Below are 19,144 nucleotides of genomic sequence, written 5' to 3' on the forward strand. Positions count from 1 at the left end.
CACATACACTCACACACTCTCACACGCAAACACACACACACGCACACACACACATACACACGCACGCACGCACACACGCATACACACACACACACACACGCATGCATGCACGCACACACGAATGCACGCACACATGTACACCGGAGTACACAAGCACACATACACACACATACATAGGAGAACAGAACATTCCAGTGCTATCCACACTTTACTGCTACAAAAAACACAACATGACTAATTAAAATACTTTTAAAACCATTTTTAAGTTTAGAGCCAAACAAACGCAATCAGACAGACTGAATTAGTTATTGCACATACAAATGGACATTCAGAATTTTAAATGATGCCTAGTATCAAAAACTATGTTTCATCAAGCCCACACAGTAACCTTTTGTTAATGGTTCACAGTTTTAATACATAAATCTCTATTGTGTTTTGCTCTTTTTTCACGAGGAACCTTTGCTAAAAAAACCTTCTGTACAAAACCTTTGACAGTAAGAAAATGCAGAGGCTCTGCACATATTGGTCTGAACCAAACTAGTAATATTTACTGGTCCTTTGGCCACCGGAAGCTTGTACAATAATACTTGTCAAGCACTAATTTTTTCTTAATAACTTTAATATCTTAGACAAAAATATTTTTTGCAAGAATAGCTGAAGCTTTCTACAAAGTTTGCAAAGGTTCTTTTTAATTTTCTCAAATGTTAACTGAATATAGGTCACATGACCAAGTTCAATAGCACATAATTCAATCTTTAACTTAATATCAGTTCCATAAACAAATTTTGGGTCACAGGGCAAGCTATTTGAGCAATCATCTGGTTTGACCTGTGTAGCTTTTTTAAACTATGACACAGAACAGTTGGAAAACATAAGGTAAAAAAGCTGATACTTCTAAAGCGAAATATTTGAAACGATAGTAGTTTTATCCCATGTGAATATTAATTATTTACCTCAAAAGGGATGCAACTCCGATCTTGCTGCACCTTTGAGACTGCCACCACCTCTACCTTGGTTTTGAACTAGGAAAGCAACCTTCTCCTACAAGGCAACCCACAAAGCATTGAACTAAAGTTGGTGGCGCGAGGTTCTGCCAGTAAAATCTGATTGTTTGTACAAACCCGTGATAGTGCAACATCAACCAAAGGGCAATAATCTGATGAATGCAGCAGGTGCAAATGCGCCAGCTATTTCATAGTGTTTGTATAAATATAGTATGGTAAGTACAAAGTTTTCTGTTTAATTAATTTTACTTGTTTTTTTTGTAGAGTAAAAAAAGAGAGTTTAGATTGTGTTACTAGTATCATCTACAAAAATAATCTGAGACAGAATTGCAGGTGTAGTGCTATTTCCAGACTTGGATATAGGAGTACCAATATTTAATAATAAAGACCAGGGTGAAGATATTTTTCAAACTTACCTGTACACAACTGATTTAATGAAAACTAACCCAGCTTAGAGTCCACAACAAAACATATACTGTACTTCGAAAAAGACAATTAGTGCTGAAATTACAATGCTGAAGTACGGCATGTGAGAGCTAATACACTGTCCCATATCAGTAAAATTAATAGTTATGAATAGAAATGAAATCTATTTTTGCCAGTCAATGCGGCAAAGTAAATTTGACCATGAGACTAAAATAAAGTATATTAAAGTAAAATCATGAGTATTGGAAAAAACAGCTCTCTTTGCAAGACACTGTTCTATAATGTATATTGGCAAAATGTTAATGTCTAGTAAAAACTGTAGTGGTTTGTTTTTAGAAATTAATAGATGCATGAAGTGAACGAGTGGATTGGATATGCCCTCTGTGTGTTTTAGACAGCACATATTTTAGAACAAAATAACCCCTCCGTTTTTAAGAATGTTTAGTCACTGATCGAAGTGGCCATATCAAGTAGCATAGCTCTAAAATAGATATTTTAAAATAACTCTAATTTTTTATCATTCTTTGATGTCAAAGAGATACCAGCTTGGAGCAGTGTCAAAGTGAGTGGACAATATACAAGCTAGATTGAAGCATACTACTGTAGCACAAAGTAAAGTATGTTGCGCATTGTTTCTATTTACCTACTCTATGACCAAACTTGGACATTTTAATACTTTTTAAAATGTCCCTAAGGCAAATAGTTATAAAAAAATGTTTATAGAATTTTTTACATGAAATTAATGTTTGGACATTTAATCTTACACAGTTTTATACCATTCTCTTGTTTTAATCCTGTATGCAATTAATTTAGATACTTATTGTTTTTTTAAATACATGGTGAAAATAATTTATTATGATAACATATAAAATACAAATGATTTTAAAAAATCAAGCTAATAAGACCAATATGTCAATTATTTAAAACCTTGATTTAAATTTAACACTGGAGCTAAAGTTTCATCTGCGAGTAAGATTTTTACTAGTTACAAGTGTATAAACAAAGCGAGTATTCAATAAATTTGTTAAAAATAAATTACATGCTATTGAAGTGAATAATATCACTATCAAAAGTACCTTTAAAAAAACCAATGCAGATTTGTAGGTATGGGTATGTATGTATTTATTTTCATTATTTTAATATACAACATATAAGATAAGAAATTAGTAGAAAATGAGGGTCCACATGCGCAATAGCAGAGCTAATCATGGCACCAAACCCAAGTCAGCAGACAAAACAGCTAAAAGTCAATAGACCTAAGCTATCCCAGTAATCCAAGCAGATGTTGTTTCAAAGTCACTTTAAATTTGTGAGCATTGGCAATCAAATGTAGACTGCTAGGCAATAGGTTCTAAGCCCGTGCCATCTGAAAAAGAGACCTGTCTATGTCCACACGTAGTAGAAGAAGACGGGAGTGGAAGAGATAGTAATGAATGTCTAGTAGGGTAAGCTGGATGAGATGAAGGACAGTTGTGGAATTTATTATGTGCTAGAATACAAATGCGTAAAGTATAAAGTTGATGAATAGGTAAAATGTTACTAAGTTTAAACAGTAAAGCAGAAGAATATGTGGGAGGATTATGATAAATGATTCTAAGTAATCTTTTCTGTAGGATAAGTATTTTATTTAGGTATGTAAAATGTTATCTAAAATTGGTATGTAAAATTGTTTTTTAGTATGCTTGGACTGACATGGTTACACCTGCTAGTTATTGTTAAAGCCATGCCTCGAGATGAGTTGGGTAAATACAAACATGAATAGAGATGCAAGTTCTGTCAGGCTTTGCATACATACATCAATAGCAGTGGATTTGGACTCAGGTCTAAAGCAAATCACATGCTTGAGACATCAAATTAGGGTAATGTATGCCAATCACTTAGTATATGACCAAAATAATCTCAACTCTCAATGGTCAATGCAGATAAATTTTATAAAAGACTGAACTAAACGTGTGAAGTAGTTGAAATAAAATGCTAAGCTAGTATACCCCAAAAATAGTAGCCTAAAAGTTCAAATATAATATTTTTTATATTTCTATTACTAACTTGTACCTGGTCATATCTGTTGGTTTATTATTTATCTATTAAAATGCATGCAATGAATTTTAGATTATCATTGGGATTTAAGATTATTGGAATGTAGACTATGGTTAGAGCTTCATTCCAAGGATTTTTCATTATTTGTATTTCCTAATTCATGTTGTTACAGCGATCGCTACAATAAGAATGATTAGTTCATACAATTTACGAACAACTTTTCTAGTGTACGCGCTGATACTCATGCTTCAAGTTGGCAGTACAAGTGAGTACACACAAGAGTGTCTGTTAAGTTTGGTACGATAAGTTTTGAAACAGTAGTAAAAACATAATGATATACATGCAGTGTATCCCCACATTAATACCACTTATGAAGTAGTATGAATAATATGGCTTGTTCAGTGGTATGAGACTGATAATTTTAAAACCACTCAGGCAGTGTATCAATTAGCACCACTCGTGGTGTGATATTAGTTAATACCACAGTATGAGTGGTAGGAATAACTATTTGCTTTTTGGACAAATACTATATAATTATATTATATAGTATATAATATTATAATGTATCATTATAAATATTAGTGGTCTTTTTGTTCTGTAAACATTCTAATACTTGCGTTCATTTTGTGTAAAATATGATTTGTTACCATAAAATGACAAGCCTATTAAACTTCTATAGCCATAGAATATCCACAGTGACTGCTAAACCAGTATTGATTTGGTTTGGGTTTTAATTGCTACTACACCAAAAGTGGTACTAAACTAATACCAACGCTTAAGCAGTTTTAAACCATGCTATAATTATGTTGCTGCATTCTAGATATTTTATAATAAACCATCAAGATAAATATCTCTGTATGAGTGATGCTAATAAAACCACATCTAATAATGCCTGCTAATAAATGGTATTAGCGGTGCCATCTAAACCACTCATTTAGTGATACTAAGATGCGGGATGGCCTCTATACATGTTTTAAACACAGACAGGTATCTTGTTTATCTAAAATCTTTAAATGAGTGAACTAGGACAGTAAATCATGTAATCTTATCTCAGTCGCCACAATGCATCGTTGCTATTTTCATATAAGTAGGTACATTTCAGCCTAACATTCATAGTTTTCATATCATTAAAAGTGGCCAGATTATGAATTTTTGGCGCAAATGTTGAACTTTACTTAATGAACCGCTAGTCTTTAACCCTTTGGCTCGGTAAAAGACCCCTAAGAACAACCAAAAACTGTGTAATTCATTTTTGAAAATTCAATAAAATCGGTATTTTATGAAAATGCATAGCTAAAACTTAAATTTATTTCTATGAACAAAATATATCGTACATAAACATTCATTTACATGTGTACTACTACAAAATGTTACGACTATGTACAGCCATCTATGTATGAAATACTGGGAAGCATTCCTTTTGGCATAGTCTAATGCCACAGAGGAGCCAATGCCAGTAGCATCATCATCATCTGAGCTATCATAACCATCTCCTTTCTCTGTATATTCAGAGTCTTTAGAGTTTACATTACCGCCATTATCCGAATTGTTATCATACTGGTAGAACACAATATCCCTAACGATTGCGGAATCAAATAAATATTATTTTTTCGTTTTGAACGTTGAGCTGTATGTTGACTGGTTTTTCAAACTTTCATTTTTTAAAGGAGTTTCGATTTTTTAGCTTTTAGCACAAAGCAACGCCTCTCAGATAATCGCTTTATATGGTAATTCATCGACTAATATTTTGTCGATAATATTTAAGATTTTATATTGCTTATATTCTTTTTGTATTGTTATTAGGCGAAAGCTGTATAAGAGTTAACCAAAAGCGACAGAAAAGTCATTTCCCCATGGAACCAATAAACCATGTTTTGGTTGTTTCCCAGCCAAAGGGTTAATACAATCCTGTCTTTTTTAAAGCATTATTTAGCGTAAATGTCTGAGTAAAGCTAGTGTTGAATTAAAAATTTATTACTTTTAAAATAATTAGGCAGTGTCCTGCGTTCCAATTGTTTATTCTTAGTAAAAGTGTTGTTTGTTTTTCAGTTCAAAAACATGTGAGTTAGCTACATCATGTCTAAAAAGCCCTCTTAAGAATTTTGCAATATGTATTGCAGTGCCCGATTTGCATAATCTGTAACAACATGAAACCCATAAACATTTAATTAGGCTATTGCATACATGTTGTTTTCAGATTTCTTTCTGCTGGATATTGTAAATTCATCAGAAAAAAGCTTTATAGAATTCAGCCAACTGAATGACGCTTTACCTTTAAACTTCTAACAGAGTTTATTTGTTTGCTAGATTCAAAATTTCTGCCTCACTTGCTAAATATTTAGCAATTTTTTATTACGATCGATTATCAGCTTTTCATATAGCACCAGTTAGAGCATTACATGTATTAGAACAATTCAAGAACTTTTCAAATCTACTCATTAACTGATTTGATTGGTAGAAAGTGTATAAAAAATAAAGAATATGTGTACAACAAAAAAAGAATTTGTATGAGAAAAGTGTTGAGTAAATTGGTACATCGGATTTGAGACCCCACAAATAGCTGTTTGAAGCAAATATAATAATTTTGTATAAACTTTTTTGGATAACCTAGCATCGCTCTAAATTAAAGATATGATTTGTCAATTAGGCTTGCGGTAGTACACATAACTCTTTCTGCTTTTCCATTACTTTTACCAAGCTTTAGTCAGCTTGCTATAGCTTTGGTCACAAAATCAGCAACAATTTATCTTAAACTTAAAATTTGGCTATTAATGTACCATTTATATACGTTATTAAAAGATACACATCACTAAACTCGCCATGGCAAATTATCCATATCTGTCATCTGGTATATCTAGTATTTGTTATAATAAACACAATCTGCTAAAGTAAATGATAAAATTTATGTTAAAAGTTTGAAGTTTACTAAAATACATACTAAAACTTTCCTCAAGTATGTGTTTAGTAAATTAAATTCATCTAAGTAAAATTTAGCATTTCGGTTGCACGTCTGTTTTGAAGGTAAGAACTTTCTATGTAGTACATTGTAATACTCTATCTTAGAAATCATAACCACAAAATGCACTAAAGTCAATGTAGGTACCTATAGTTACCAATGTTAACATAGTATTTTGGTACTATTTTTAATGATGGGGATATCTACCAGGAGGTGATGACATCAGATAATGACTATGGGTTTCTATACAACTATGTAAATCTATAACCTACTATATTTTCGCATGCCAATTTTTGAACGCCAACACTGAAACAGACTGAAATCATATAATTGTATAAACAATATAGACTATGTTTAGCCATTACTCTCTAATGAGTTCACATTTACATTTAAACACCTTTACATTTTTATTTTCCTTCTAAATTATTTCAACGAAGCACTACTTTCAAGTTATGAAATTTTAAATTTGAAGCTGTTTGAAAATCTTGCTTTATTTATTTTTAATTCAGCTGTCCTGCACAAAACCTTTTCTCATGATATGAAGTTTAAAAGTTAGAGTTGTTTGACAAAGTTTGAAAACCTTTACAGTTGCTTCTATTTTCTCTCCTAATTTATTTCAACTCCGAAAAGAAGTTCTCTTATGATTTTTAGTTTGAAAGTTAGAATAGCAAATGTTGTTTTATGTTAAATGCAACTCAATTGCCTGTTCAAAGACTTATCTATTACCCAGGCAACGCCGTATAGCACAGCTAGTTCAAATATATATATGCAAATTTATATACGTACATGTGTATATATTAATATATATAATATATAATATATATATATAATATAAATGTATATAATATATATATATGTATATATATCTAAGATTTTATTAGATATAGTTGGACAAACAGAAGTACAACCAAACTTTCAGAATCAAATACAGTATATAGATTCTTATCCCCAAGTATGCTTGTGACCTATGCTTTTCAAAAAGAGTATTCAAAATTAAAAACTTTTATATTTCACTACTGCAGATATAATTTTGGTAATAACATATGCTATAATATTGAAAAATTTGGGAGTTTGAGAATTATCTACTTTTTGCATAATTGTACATAATAACTTTACAGAGCTCATTTTATTTAACTCTTTTATTTCAGACCTTGATGCAAGTTTTACGCTAGAAAAAGTGAGGAACAACCTTCAAATTTCAATTAATATAAAGGCAGACTCCAATAGCTTTGGTTTTACTGAAATAGATCTCATAGAACTGCATCATGTCATGTTAGAAGTAAAAAGACGCAGGACCCATATGGATGACTATGTTCTTGTAACATCAAAGACCTTCGCTAAAAAAGGTAAAATATCCTTTTAGCAAAGGTCTTGCTAAAAGACCTCTGTTAAAAGGATATTTTGCAAAGACAGATCTTTGCATATATCTGATGGTTGAATAGGCGCAATTCTAAGCGTCCAACAATTTTTAGGCCTGGTTATTTAGCATATTAATACTTTATTGTTTTGGGTTCAATGTTAGTGAAACCACGCTATTTTAAAGATAGTTTATGGGGAATATTGTAACAAAAATTATATGTGTGGACATACACACAAAAAAAATTGTTTCCTCACTCTGGTTAACCCGTATGGGTGGTAGTAGTTTCTGCTCCAACTCGGGTCTCCTACCAGAGACCTGGAAGTTTAAACACTCGCCTCAAGATCTTCGCTGTTCACAGTAGGGCACTTTTCTGCAACTCACACAAATTGATTGCTGTTGGTATTTGGGCAAGCCACATTTTATGCGCCGGTGTTATTGCGCCCAGTGCCCCAATGACTATTGGGATTACAGTTGTTCTTACATTACAGCATTTTTCAATCTCTTCTCCAAGAGGGAGATATTTCTCTACCTTTTCTTTTCCTTTGCTGTCTATATTGTAGTCAATGGGTACTGCTATATCTATTATAGTAGCCCTCTTGTTCTCCTTGTCCATCACCACTATATCTGGTTAGTTTGCTGGGACATGCTTGTCAGCCCGGATGTAGAAATCTCAGAGGATCTTAACACGGTCATTTTCATTGACCTTACCAGGAGTTTTCCATCAGTGTTGTGGTTTATTAAGGCCATACTCGTCACATAGACTTCTATACACAACACCTGCGACATGGTTATGCCGCTCAGTGTATGCATTTCCTGCTAGCTGCTTGCATCCACCGATGATGTGTTGGATGGTCTCAGGTGCATCTTAGCACAGTCTGCATCTAGGATCGTCTCTAGTGTGATAGATGTTTGTTTGGAGTTGCCTTGTTGGGAGCACTTGCTCCTGGGCTGCCATGATTAGCGACTCTGCATTGGCCGTTAGGTTTCCTTTGTTCAGCCACATATATGTCTGGTAAAGATTGCCAACCTTAGATATTTGTCGGTGGTAAGCACCATGAGGAGGTTTTGTGTGCCGGTCAATTTCCTCATCATCAGGGTGAAGATCCATTGTAAGAGCAGCCGATTGAAATTCAGCTAGCAACTTATCTGAAGTGGCCATGGAAGCTGCATAGGCTTTGATGCTTTGCTCTTCTTCCTTCACTGTGTGTTGTACACTTTTGAGTCCCCTACTGCCATCTTTCTTATCGAGATACAATCTAGTAGTATCAGACTTTGGATGGAGTGCTCCATGCATGGTCATCAGTTTACGAGTTGCTATATCTGTTTCTTTGATGGCTTCCTCAGTCCACTTTATTGTGCCTGCTGGATATCCTATTACTGGCAGTGCATAGGTATTTATTGCCCTGAATTGGTTCTTGGCATTGAGCTGGCTCCGTAGGACCTGCCGAAGGCGTTTCTTGTATTCAGTAATGGCTTTGTGACGTACCTCAGCTTCGTGGTTGATGTTGCTTTGCATAATCTCCAAGTACTTGTACCCTTCTTCTATATCTTTGATGGTACCATTTGGCATTCTTAGGCCATCTGTGAGCATAGAATGGTTTTTCTTAAAAATTAGCCTTCCACCTTTCTCAATACCGAAGGTCATTCCGATGTCCTTGCTGTATACCTGAGTGAGGTGTATTAGCTAACGAATCAATGTCCCTTTCTTTGTTAGCATACAGCTTGATGTCATCCATGTGGAAGAGGTGGTTTATCTTGGTGCCACTATTAAACCGGTACCCATAGTGAGTCTTCTCCAACATATTGCTTAGAGGGTTTAGGCATATGCAGAAAAGCAGGGTGATAAGGAGTCACCTTGATATATGCCTCGCTTAATTTTTACACTCGCTAGCTTTTTGCCATTAGCCTCCAGTTCTGTCTTCCATTTGGTCATTGACATTTTGATGAATGCCACAAGAGCAGGGTGAACTTTGTATATACTCAGGCAATCAAGTATCCAACTATGGGGAATTGAGTCATAGGCCTTTTTGTAGTTGATCCAAGCCATAGCAAGATTGGTGTGCCTTTTCCTGCTGTCTTGACAGACCGTCCGATCCACCAGTAACTGATGTTGGCTCCTCAGGCGTTGCGCCTAATTCCTTTCTGAGCAGTGGTCATATAGTGACCCATGTGCTCTTCCAGTTTGTCTGCAACTATCCCTGAGAGCAGTTTCCAGGTGGTAGGCAAGCATGTTATTGGTCGATAGTTTTTGGGAATCGGCCCCTGCTTTGGATCTTTTATCAGAAGTAAAGTTCGTCCTTTGGTCAGCCATTCCGGATGGTCGCCTTCTTCTATTAGGCATAACATCTGCTTAGCCGTTCTAGTGTGAAGTGATGTCAATTTGTTCAACCAGAAGACTTGAATCATGTCATGGCCAGGTGCTGCCCAGTTCTTAAGAACTCTGCACTCTGCACTTGATGTCCACTTCGCTGATGGTGAGTCCTTGCTGAGCCACAGTGTGTTGGTGGCTCTCTTTAGGCCTCTTCAGCCAATTTGAAGTGATTTTATGAGTAGTCTCTTTCTCCCAGATATTCTTCCAGAACTTTGAGGTGCTGGATTGGGGAGGATCTGACATTGGCCTCCACAGTTCACCTTTGAACTTAGAACACTTTAGATGGATTATTGGTGAACAGTTTGTTCATTCTCTTGTTATCCCGCTCTTTGGTGTACCGCTTTAGTCGTGCCGAGAGTGCTACTAGCTGCTGTTTGGCAGATTCTAGAGCTTCTATTGTGGCTTCCCTTTTTGGACGCTCCAAACTGTGGTTTGATCTTTCACTGAGCCTACTAATTTTCTTGCGCAAGTCCTTGATCTTATTTTGCAGTCTCAGCTGCCAAGATGGAATGGTTTGAAGCCTTGTTGTCAGTGGCTTAATACCCATCTCTTCCAAGACGATGGTTGCCGTACTGTAGATTAAGGCATTAGTCTCACTGATCGATTTAGTTGAGATCGACTCCAGTGCCAAGTTAATGTCTTCTAACAGCTTTTTGAGTATGATCTTGCTAACTCTCTGTAGTGGTACCCTGCTTCCATAATCATTAGCAGCTGAAATCTCGTTGATGATATTTTCTGCAAGCTCCTTCAGAGCCAAGGTCAAAGTGCATGTCTTCTTCAACTTGTGAGTCAACACAAAGTCGTGTATTTGTGACGGTGTGTGTTGATTTGCACTCCTCGTTGGTCGAGGTTACTCGGATGAAGTGTTTCCTAATTTCATCTACCTCGAGTTCTGATATGAGGTGCCGCTTGATTATGTTACTTCTCTGAGCTACAAGTTGCTTTGCGGTTAGTGGAAATTCAGGGCGCATGTTTATTCACAGTTGATGTATCCTTCCCATATAGCCCCACTTTTGAGGTTCACTCATAAAGTAGCACTGCATAAGGTCCATGTTATCAGTTCGAGTTCATTTCATCCGTTTTGAACCAGTAGCCCATTTTTCGCTGTTTTGTTCTGGTTCAGCTACAGGCAGCACGGACCTTGTTTGACCGAGTTACGTCCGAGCCGGCATGGCTTTGGTTATTGCACTCATCATAGAGGTTGTAGACATTATACAAGCAAAGGTCTTTTCTAAGAACCACCAGAAGGGTGCAGTTGTTAGGGTTTGAACTTAGGACCTAATGATCACTGCCCATATACCTTACCAACTGCGCTATCTGTCCTGTATATACATATATACAGGACAGATAGCGCAGAATGTATATATATATATATATATACATTATATATATATATGTATACATATATGTATATATACATTATATAAGTTATATATATATATATAAGTTATATATATATATATATATATATATATATATATATATGAAAGTTATACTTATAAACATTAGTAAAACGAGTGCTCAATGTTTTGAGTAAAACAGGACTGATATACAAATGTTTTAGAAAAACTTGTAGTTTTTTAGTACACATAGTTTCATGTGTATAAAAACTGTTATATAACAGTTAAAACACTTTTTTTAGTTTGACTGTTATATAGCAGTCAAAATAAATTTTTTTAGTTTTACCTGATGAATGGTAACAACCATTTCATGGTCGATACCATTCATCAGGTATAACTAAAATAATTTTAGTTTGACCTGATGAATCGTAATAGCTATGAAACTTTAAGTAACAAACAGTTTTAAAAGTTTTCAGTTTTAAATGTATTTTATATATATATATTTGTTTGCGAGTTGCTATATCTGTTTCTTTATGCTTTCCTAAATTATATATTTATATATAAATAAATTGTTTCCTCACACTGGTTAACCTATATGGGTGGTAACTTTTGCTCAAATTCATATCTCTTACCAGAGACCCGTTAGTCTGAGCACACACACCAAGATCTTAGCTGTTTCCAATAGCACACTTTTCTGCAACTTACTTGAGTTGATTGCTGCCGGTATCTGGGCAAGCCACATTTTATGCGCGAGTGTTATTGCGCCCAGTGCCCCAATGACTACTAGGATTACAGTTGTTCTTACATTCCAGCATTTTTCAATCTCTTTTCTAAGAGGGAGATATTTCTCTACCTTTACTTTTTTTTGCTGGCTATATTGTAGCCATTGGGTACAGCTATATTTAATACAGTAGGCCTCTTGCTCTCCTTCTTTATTACCACTATCTCTGGTTGGTTTGCTAAGAGATTCTTGACAGTCAAAAAGTATAAGTCCCAGAGGATCTTAGCTCAGTCATTCTTATTGACCTTACTAAAAACTTCCCACCAGTGTTGTGGTTTATTAAGATCATACTTATCACATAGACTTCTGTACACAATGCCTGTAACATGATTATGTCACTCAGTGAATGCCTTCCCCGTTTCCCTGCTAGCTGCTTGCATCCACTGATGATGCGTTGGATGGTCTCACATGCATCTTTCACATTCTACATCTAGGATCGTTTATAGTGTGATAGATCTTTGTTCAGAGTTGTCTTGTTGGAAGAACTTGCTCCTGGGCTCCCAAGAGTAGCAACTCTGTATTGGCTGTTAGGTTCCTTTTGTTCAGCCACAGATATATCTGTTGGAGATTGCCAACATTATAAATGTTTTGGTAGTAAGCGCCATGAAGAGGTTTAATGTGCCAGTCAAGTTCATCATCCTCACTGCAAAGCTCTATTGTCAGAGCAGCCAATTGAAATTCAGCGTGCAAGTTATCTGTGGTAGCCATTGGAGCTACATAGGTTTTAATGCTTTGTTCTTTTTCTTTCACTGCCTGCTGCACACTTTTGGTTTCCCTACCCCAACTTTTCTATCGAGGTACACCCTAGTAGTATTATACTTTGAGTAGAGTGCTCCAGGCATTGTCAGCAGTTTGCGAGTTGCTACATTTCAGTGGTTCATAACCTGAAGGGAATTCCCCCCAGGGGGAACTTGGAATTTTGAAGGGGGAAATTTCAGTTTTTATAATTTTGCATTTTGCAAACGCGCTTTTAGCTTTAACAAAATCCTAGATGTGTTTTCTATTCTCCTTCCTCTTCTATTACATGTATATTTTGGCTAGGGTAGACCAAGTGCTTTTTGTTTTGTCAGCTCTTGCTCAGAACAACTTCAGTAAGAGATGTGTTGAAAATAGTTGAAACTTTCCTTGAAAAGGCCAAGTTAGGTTAGGAAAAGTTAATAAGTGTATGCACTAATGGAGCACCTGTTATGTTAGGATGTAGATCAGGCTTTGTAAAACAGATCAAGCAGAAGAACCCTGATACAGAAAAGGAGTGTATTTCTTTAGTCCCTGTGAAGTGTTGGCATCAAAAACTCTTCCACATGCGTTGAAATCAAACTTGGATGTGAACGTAAAAGTTGTGAATTACATCAAAGCTTCAGCACTAGATACCAGATTGTTCTCAGCACTATGTTCTTGTGATGTCGTGTTTACAACTTTGTTATTTCATACTGAAGTGAGGTGGTTGTCCAAGTGAAACATGTTAGGCAGGCTCTTTGAGCTATGTCCGAGGTTATACAATTTTTTGAAAGTGAAGGCCAGCATGAACTTTTAGCAGCCATGAAAGCTGATAACTACATGTATGTATTTGAGACTGCATACCTGGTTGAGACATTTGCCTTGCTAAACAAGTTGAACTTGAGGTTACAAAGGAGCAATCATCTCCTTGCCTTTCATGACAGCATTGATGCTTTCAAAGCAAATCTGGTACTGTGGCATACACGAACCTACACTGGGAACACGGTATCCTTTCCAACACTCACTGAATTATTGGAAGACAAAACCTCCTCCTGGTAGTCTAGTGGCAACCATTACTGAGCACCTGTCTGATCTCATAACAGAATTTGGATGATACTTTCCTAAGCTACCTTCAGAAAAAAGATGCTCCACATCACGCGAAATCCATTTCAACGCACTGTTGAAAAAATGTCAGAGGAGCTACAATAGGAGTTTGTTGCGTTGGTTAACATTTTGCACTCAAAGATGATCTCAGATGAATGTCTATTGACTAGTTTTGGCTCTCAGCAAAAAAAATTTATCCACTCATTGCTGAAAAGGCAATAAAGATTCTGATGCCATTTAGCTGTACCTACCTACACGAAGTAGGATTTTCATCAATGCTGCACCTTGAAAATGAGAAAATATATCGACTTGACCTTGAGAGCGACTTGAGATGTACATTATAAAAAAAACAAAGCTTGATTTGTGTAAACTTGCATAGAGGTATCAGCAGGAGCAGTCTCATTAAAACTCACAATCTCACCCCACACTCGTTGAGTGTAGCGGAATAACGATAATGTTGATGTGATTTATTACTATATATCCTACTCTCAGTTATTTAACAAATAAATACATCTACATGTATATATGCTGCTGACCTACATATATGTATCTGTGTAGCCCTTTCAGTGAATACAATATACATGTGTGCATAAACTGTGTGCACAAGTGTAGCATAGGCTCACACTCCACATTTTCCAGGAAGGGAGGAATTTGTATTTGAAAATTTTGCAAAGGAGTAAAAGCAAACAAAAAGTTGGGAACCACTGGTGTAGGACTTTTAAGCTGCCAGGAGACTTTCTTGACTATGACGACAAGATTGAATCGCTAACTATGTGACTCATAGGGTTGCATGACATCTTTCAATGACTTCACTGGCAAAGCAGCTGTGGTAATCATGCATACCACTTTGTGCAGATGGTTTGTGTGCACAATTAATGATTGAGTGTCGCGGTTCCCAGAGGCTGTAGTTTTGAAGAACCTCATTGACCAAGATGCAAAACAAGTTTAGATTGCTGTAGAAGCTTCTGATGCAAAACAGATATTGCTGTGGTTTTAATTACATTATTTTCATCATTTAGCTGCCTATTGGTGGATTAGTGTGAAAAGTGCACATAGACAATATTCTACACACATCTTTTGACTAAGTATACCTACAATATTACACATGTACTCTTTTTGAAATTATAGTTGGAACTAACATTGGGTCAAGTTTTCTCATCAATGAGCCTGTTTACAAAAAGATGGTTGCTTTATGTAGACAGGATTAAAAAATATGGTCTTCTTTTACGATGAATGACATAACATAAAACTATGTTGGCCTTGAATGTTGCTCAGTGTTCTTGGAAAATTACCCAGTAATTAAATTCCTTCCAGATATCCAGATAGTTTTGTGCAATATTCAATAGCCGGGTGCTCCACAAGTTGAACTTACTAAAACGCCTTCACAGTCTATGACAATGGAATGGATTTCGAGAACAGAGGGCAAAAAATAGTTAAAGAAGGCTGTCAAGGATTTTAGGACAAAACGTTGTCTTTTTAGCAGAAGTCCTCTCACATGGGTCTGTATAGAAAAATATGCTGTTTTTGATTTCTAAGGTTTCAGAGTTTGATCTTTCTTGAATTATGCTGACTGGATTTTTAGAAGCAGTTGCGAGTGCTAAAGAAAAACTGATAGTATTGTAGTTTTGTGGTTGTTGCAACTTTATAATAGCTTTGATTGGCAGATAACTGTTACTTTTTTAATTTGCATTTCAAAATGGCAACTCTCAATGGCAAAAAATGCTGCTTCTAACGGATAAATATATTTTTCTGTGTAGTTTTAAAAAACACTGTTTTTATTAACCATTTAAAGCCAGAAGGAGTTGAAGCTGATCTAAAAAGCTGTGCTTTTTATTTATAAACTCTGGAGCAAGTAACAAATGCTGAGTTTTGCTTAGTGTCATCATCACATGATGTTATCAAGTATTAAATGTAAAAACCAAATGTGTCGAAGAAGGTGTTTGTGCACTGTATTAAGACATTTTTTCATTCTATTCAAAACAGTAGTAGATATGTTTTTAAGCGGTGAAATAAAACCTGCAATAGTTTACAAGAAAATATGCAAACTTTCACCATTTTTATTATTTAAAACAACTAGCAAGATGTGTGAGCTTTACCTTTTTGTAATCATTCATTGTAGTAGAGCAAGAACATAAACTTATCTTTCAGTCTTTTCCTTCAGAGGGTGGGCTACTCAAACAAAGATGTTTCATAGTCAGAAATTTATGCTGAATTCAATTATAATGTTTCTACACTTATGTGTTTGCACATCTTCGAGCTAGAGGGCACTTTTGAAATGGGAGGGGCAACTCCAAGTTTGCTTGGAAAACCTTACATATCAGACAAAGAAAACTATTTTATAATATCGAAAATTAATAAATGATTTTATTTGAGATTTGGTGAGTCAACTCTCAGTATTTTTAATCCCTGCCAAGGATGCAGCAAGACTGCTTGTTTCACTGTCTTGAACAGTCTATGAATAAAACCCTAGTCAGAGTGACTAAACTTCAATATGCGACAGCCAAACATTATTCAAGCAGATGGTTGATATTGGAAAAGAAGAGCATTCTATGTGAAATTGCTCAAAAAGTGCTAAGCATTGAGAACTTTGATGAGAGTTCAAACTTGTTATGTCATTATTCCTGTTATAAAAAGTATTGTAACAAACTTGTTATGAAAAGAGCTGAGAAAAGACATGAGAAGAAACAGAAAGAAAGTGATACATCAGAAGAGGTGATACTAGATATTTATAACTTTACAAATTCATGATGATTATTCCATGATGATGGTACTTTGGTGGAAGAAAAAGAAAACCTTTTCATTTTTGTCTGCACTTTTTGGGAGCAGCAAAACTAACACTTTGCAGTATACATGACGTGTTATAGCCTACAATTTGGACATAAATGTATAGATAAATAACACGTTTGATCCTTCCTTGGTTTTTTGCATATGACCACACAAACTATGCTAGATATGACATGCTGTATTATGCAGAGATGACTAATCTGAAAGTATAGCATAGCCAAGTGTATGAGGCTCTTATGAAGAAGGGGTATTTTACTTATCAATCACGACATCACTGTCCATTAAGCTCTATCGCTTGTGATCAATCTATTGAGCAAACAGTTAGAATAGACTCAAGTCTCACGGAGGAATCATAGGGTTTACCAGGAAGTCATTGGCCTTTGAGCGCTGGACTCTATCTCATCCGGAAAAAATATCTGTACATACAGACATGAAGAAGATGCTAGTGTTTGGTGATTCGGATACAGCAAGTTATGCGATGCGTGAAAAGGTATGGAAGGCTTATGAGAAAATGAGGGACGTCATGAAATACTCATAACAACAAGAATCTGTTTGGGTTTCAAACTACCAAGCTAGTACATATTACCAGTGGTGCGAAAGCCTCCATTGAAATGAAGCAGAGTCTTGAAATAGCAAATGTGATAGAAGAGAAAGAGCTTTCAGAATTTTTACATAAGATGTTAAGCACCCAAAAAATAATTTCAAGGCATCCATCAAATCAAACAAGCTCAAAACCTTCACCACATTACCATCAGCTAAGAAGAAATCAAGAGAAAAAATCCTAGAGTGATCGCACAGACTGTTTGAGAATTTGTTAGTGATCAGCCAACAGTGTAACATGGATTTGAGAAAAGTGTTATTATTTTCTTTTGTCAACATCAGCTGGTCCCTGGCTAACTCTGATGGCTCTATATTGAAGACTGCTAAATTGGCTCTGATGGCTGCTGTTGAGAAATATGCTGATGATCAACCACCAACCTATGTTAACCAGGATCAGCTATCAGCCTTTGACGCCGTGGTGGTTGTTGCTATGGGCGAAATTCAGACCCTGAAAGCTCCTCCAACTTTTTGCATGGTTGCAAGCCGGCTTTTGCACCGGATAGTTAGCATTGCAAGCGTGTATCACACATGTAGTGTGGATTTCTGTGTGTGACACATACCTTGATATCAGCATAAATGGAGGTGAGAGAAGTCGTAGAAGTGTGAAAGGAAGGCAGAAGGTTGCTGTGTTTAGTCCGAACTAGTTAGTGCCAAAATGGTTTGAACTTTTAGCAGGTGGCTCAAACAAGACTGCCCTATTGGAATCTTTGAAGGATACATAGAGCAAGTCAACTGTGAAACAGAAACTAGATCTTGTAACAGCTTTTTCTCAAGAATGCCACATGATCAGCTATGACCTTGATGAGTTAATCCTGTGAGCCAAATAGATAGTTCGACATCAGCCCACGAAGAGGCAGATACACAAATGTTATCATATATCGCAAAGATAATGGAAGACAAACCCAGCTCAAAATTTCTAGTCAAGTGCCAGGACACAGATGTTTTCTGAACTGTCTATCTCTAGCGGATGAGCTACCATCACATAAGCTCATTTACTGCTGTAGTAAGGAGCAGTTGAGATATGTAAACATAGGCTGTCTGTCTACCGTCCTCACACCCAAACCAATGCAAAGCACTGCTCGGGCTCCATACTCTAAGTGGATGGGACAGTGTAAGCGCGTTCTATTCAAAAGAAAAGATAACTTTCTTCAAGCCGCTAAAGAGCAATCCTGAATTCTGTAACACAATGCAATCATTAGGAACAGATTTTGAAGTTGATGGTGCAATAAGAGAATCTATTGAGACATTCATATGCAGATTATATGGTGAAGAGACAAATTTCATCAATGAAGCACTGTATAAGATCTTCTGCTGACCGTTTCGCACATCACAATCAAACTTACCACCTACACTAGGGGATATAAACCTCCATATATCTAGGGCTGCCTATCAGGCCGCAATACGGAGAAGAGTCATACAAATCATCATTAATGCCCCATCCCTCAGCAACATGGATGGTTTATGGAAGGTAGAGAGCTTAAAGCTAGATAGACGACACAACAACCAGCACCTCCTGATGTGTTCATAACAAGTTTTGTCGATGCAAAACTGGGTGCCAGTTTCGTCGCTGTCAGTGCAACAATACAGATCTCAAATGTAAAAACATGTGCGATGCAGCTGCTGTAGCAACAGAAATAAAGAGGATGGAGATGGAAGTAATGATG

General features: G+C 36.0%; 1 protein-coding gene across 1 annotated transcript in view; it reads right to left on the reverse strand.

The window, feature by feature from the left end:
* LOC137397392 (crossover junction endonuclease MUS81-like) overlaps positions 1-9,585 on the reverse strand; it is a 59,190-nt gene extending 49,605 nt beyond the window's left edge. The window contains exons 1-2 of the mRNA XM_068083683.1: positions 9,503-9,585; positions 4,873-5,043 (exon numbers count right to left, since the gene is read on the reverse strand). Of these exons, the coding sequence (XP_067939784.1) occupies positions 4,873-5,043; positions 9,503-9,585 (254 nt within the window). The remainder of the gene's footprint in view (positions 1-4,872; positions 5,044-9,502) is intronic.
* Positions 9,586-19,144: the final 9,559 nt, after the last annotated feature.

Source organism: Watersipora subatra, chromosome 5 (assembly GCF_963576615.1).
Source record: "Watersipora subatra chromosome 5, tzWatSuba1.1, whole genome shotgun sequence".
Lineage (NCBI taxonomy): Eukaryota > Metazoa > Bryozoa > Gymnolaemata > Cheilostomatida > Watersiporidae > Watersipora > Watersipora subatra.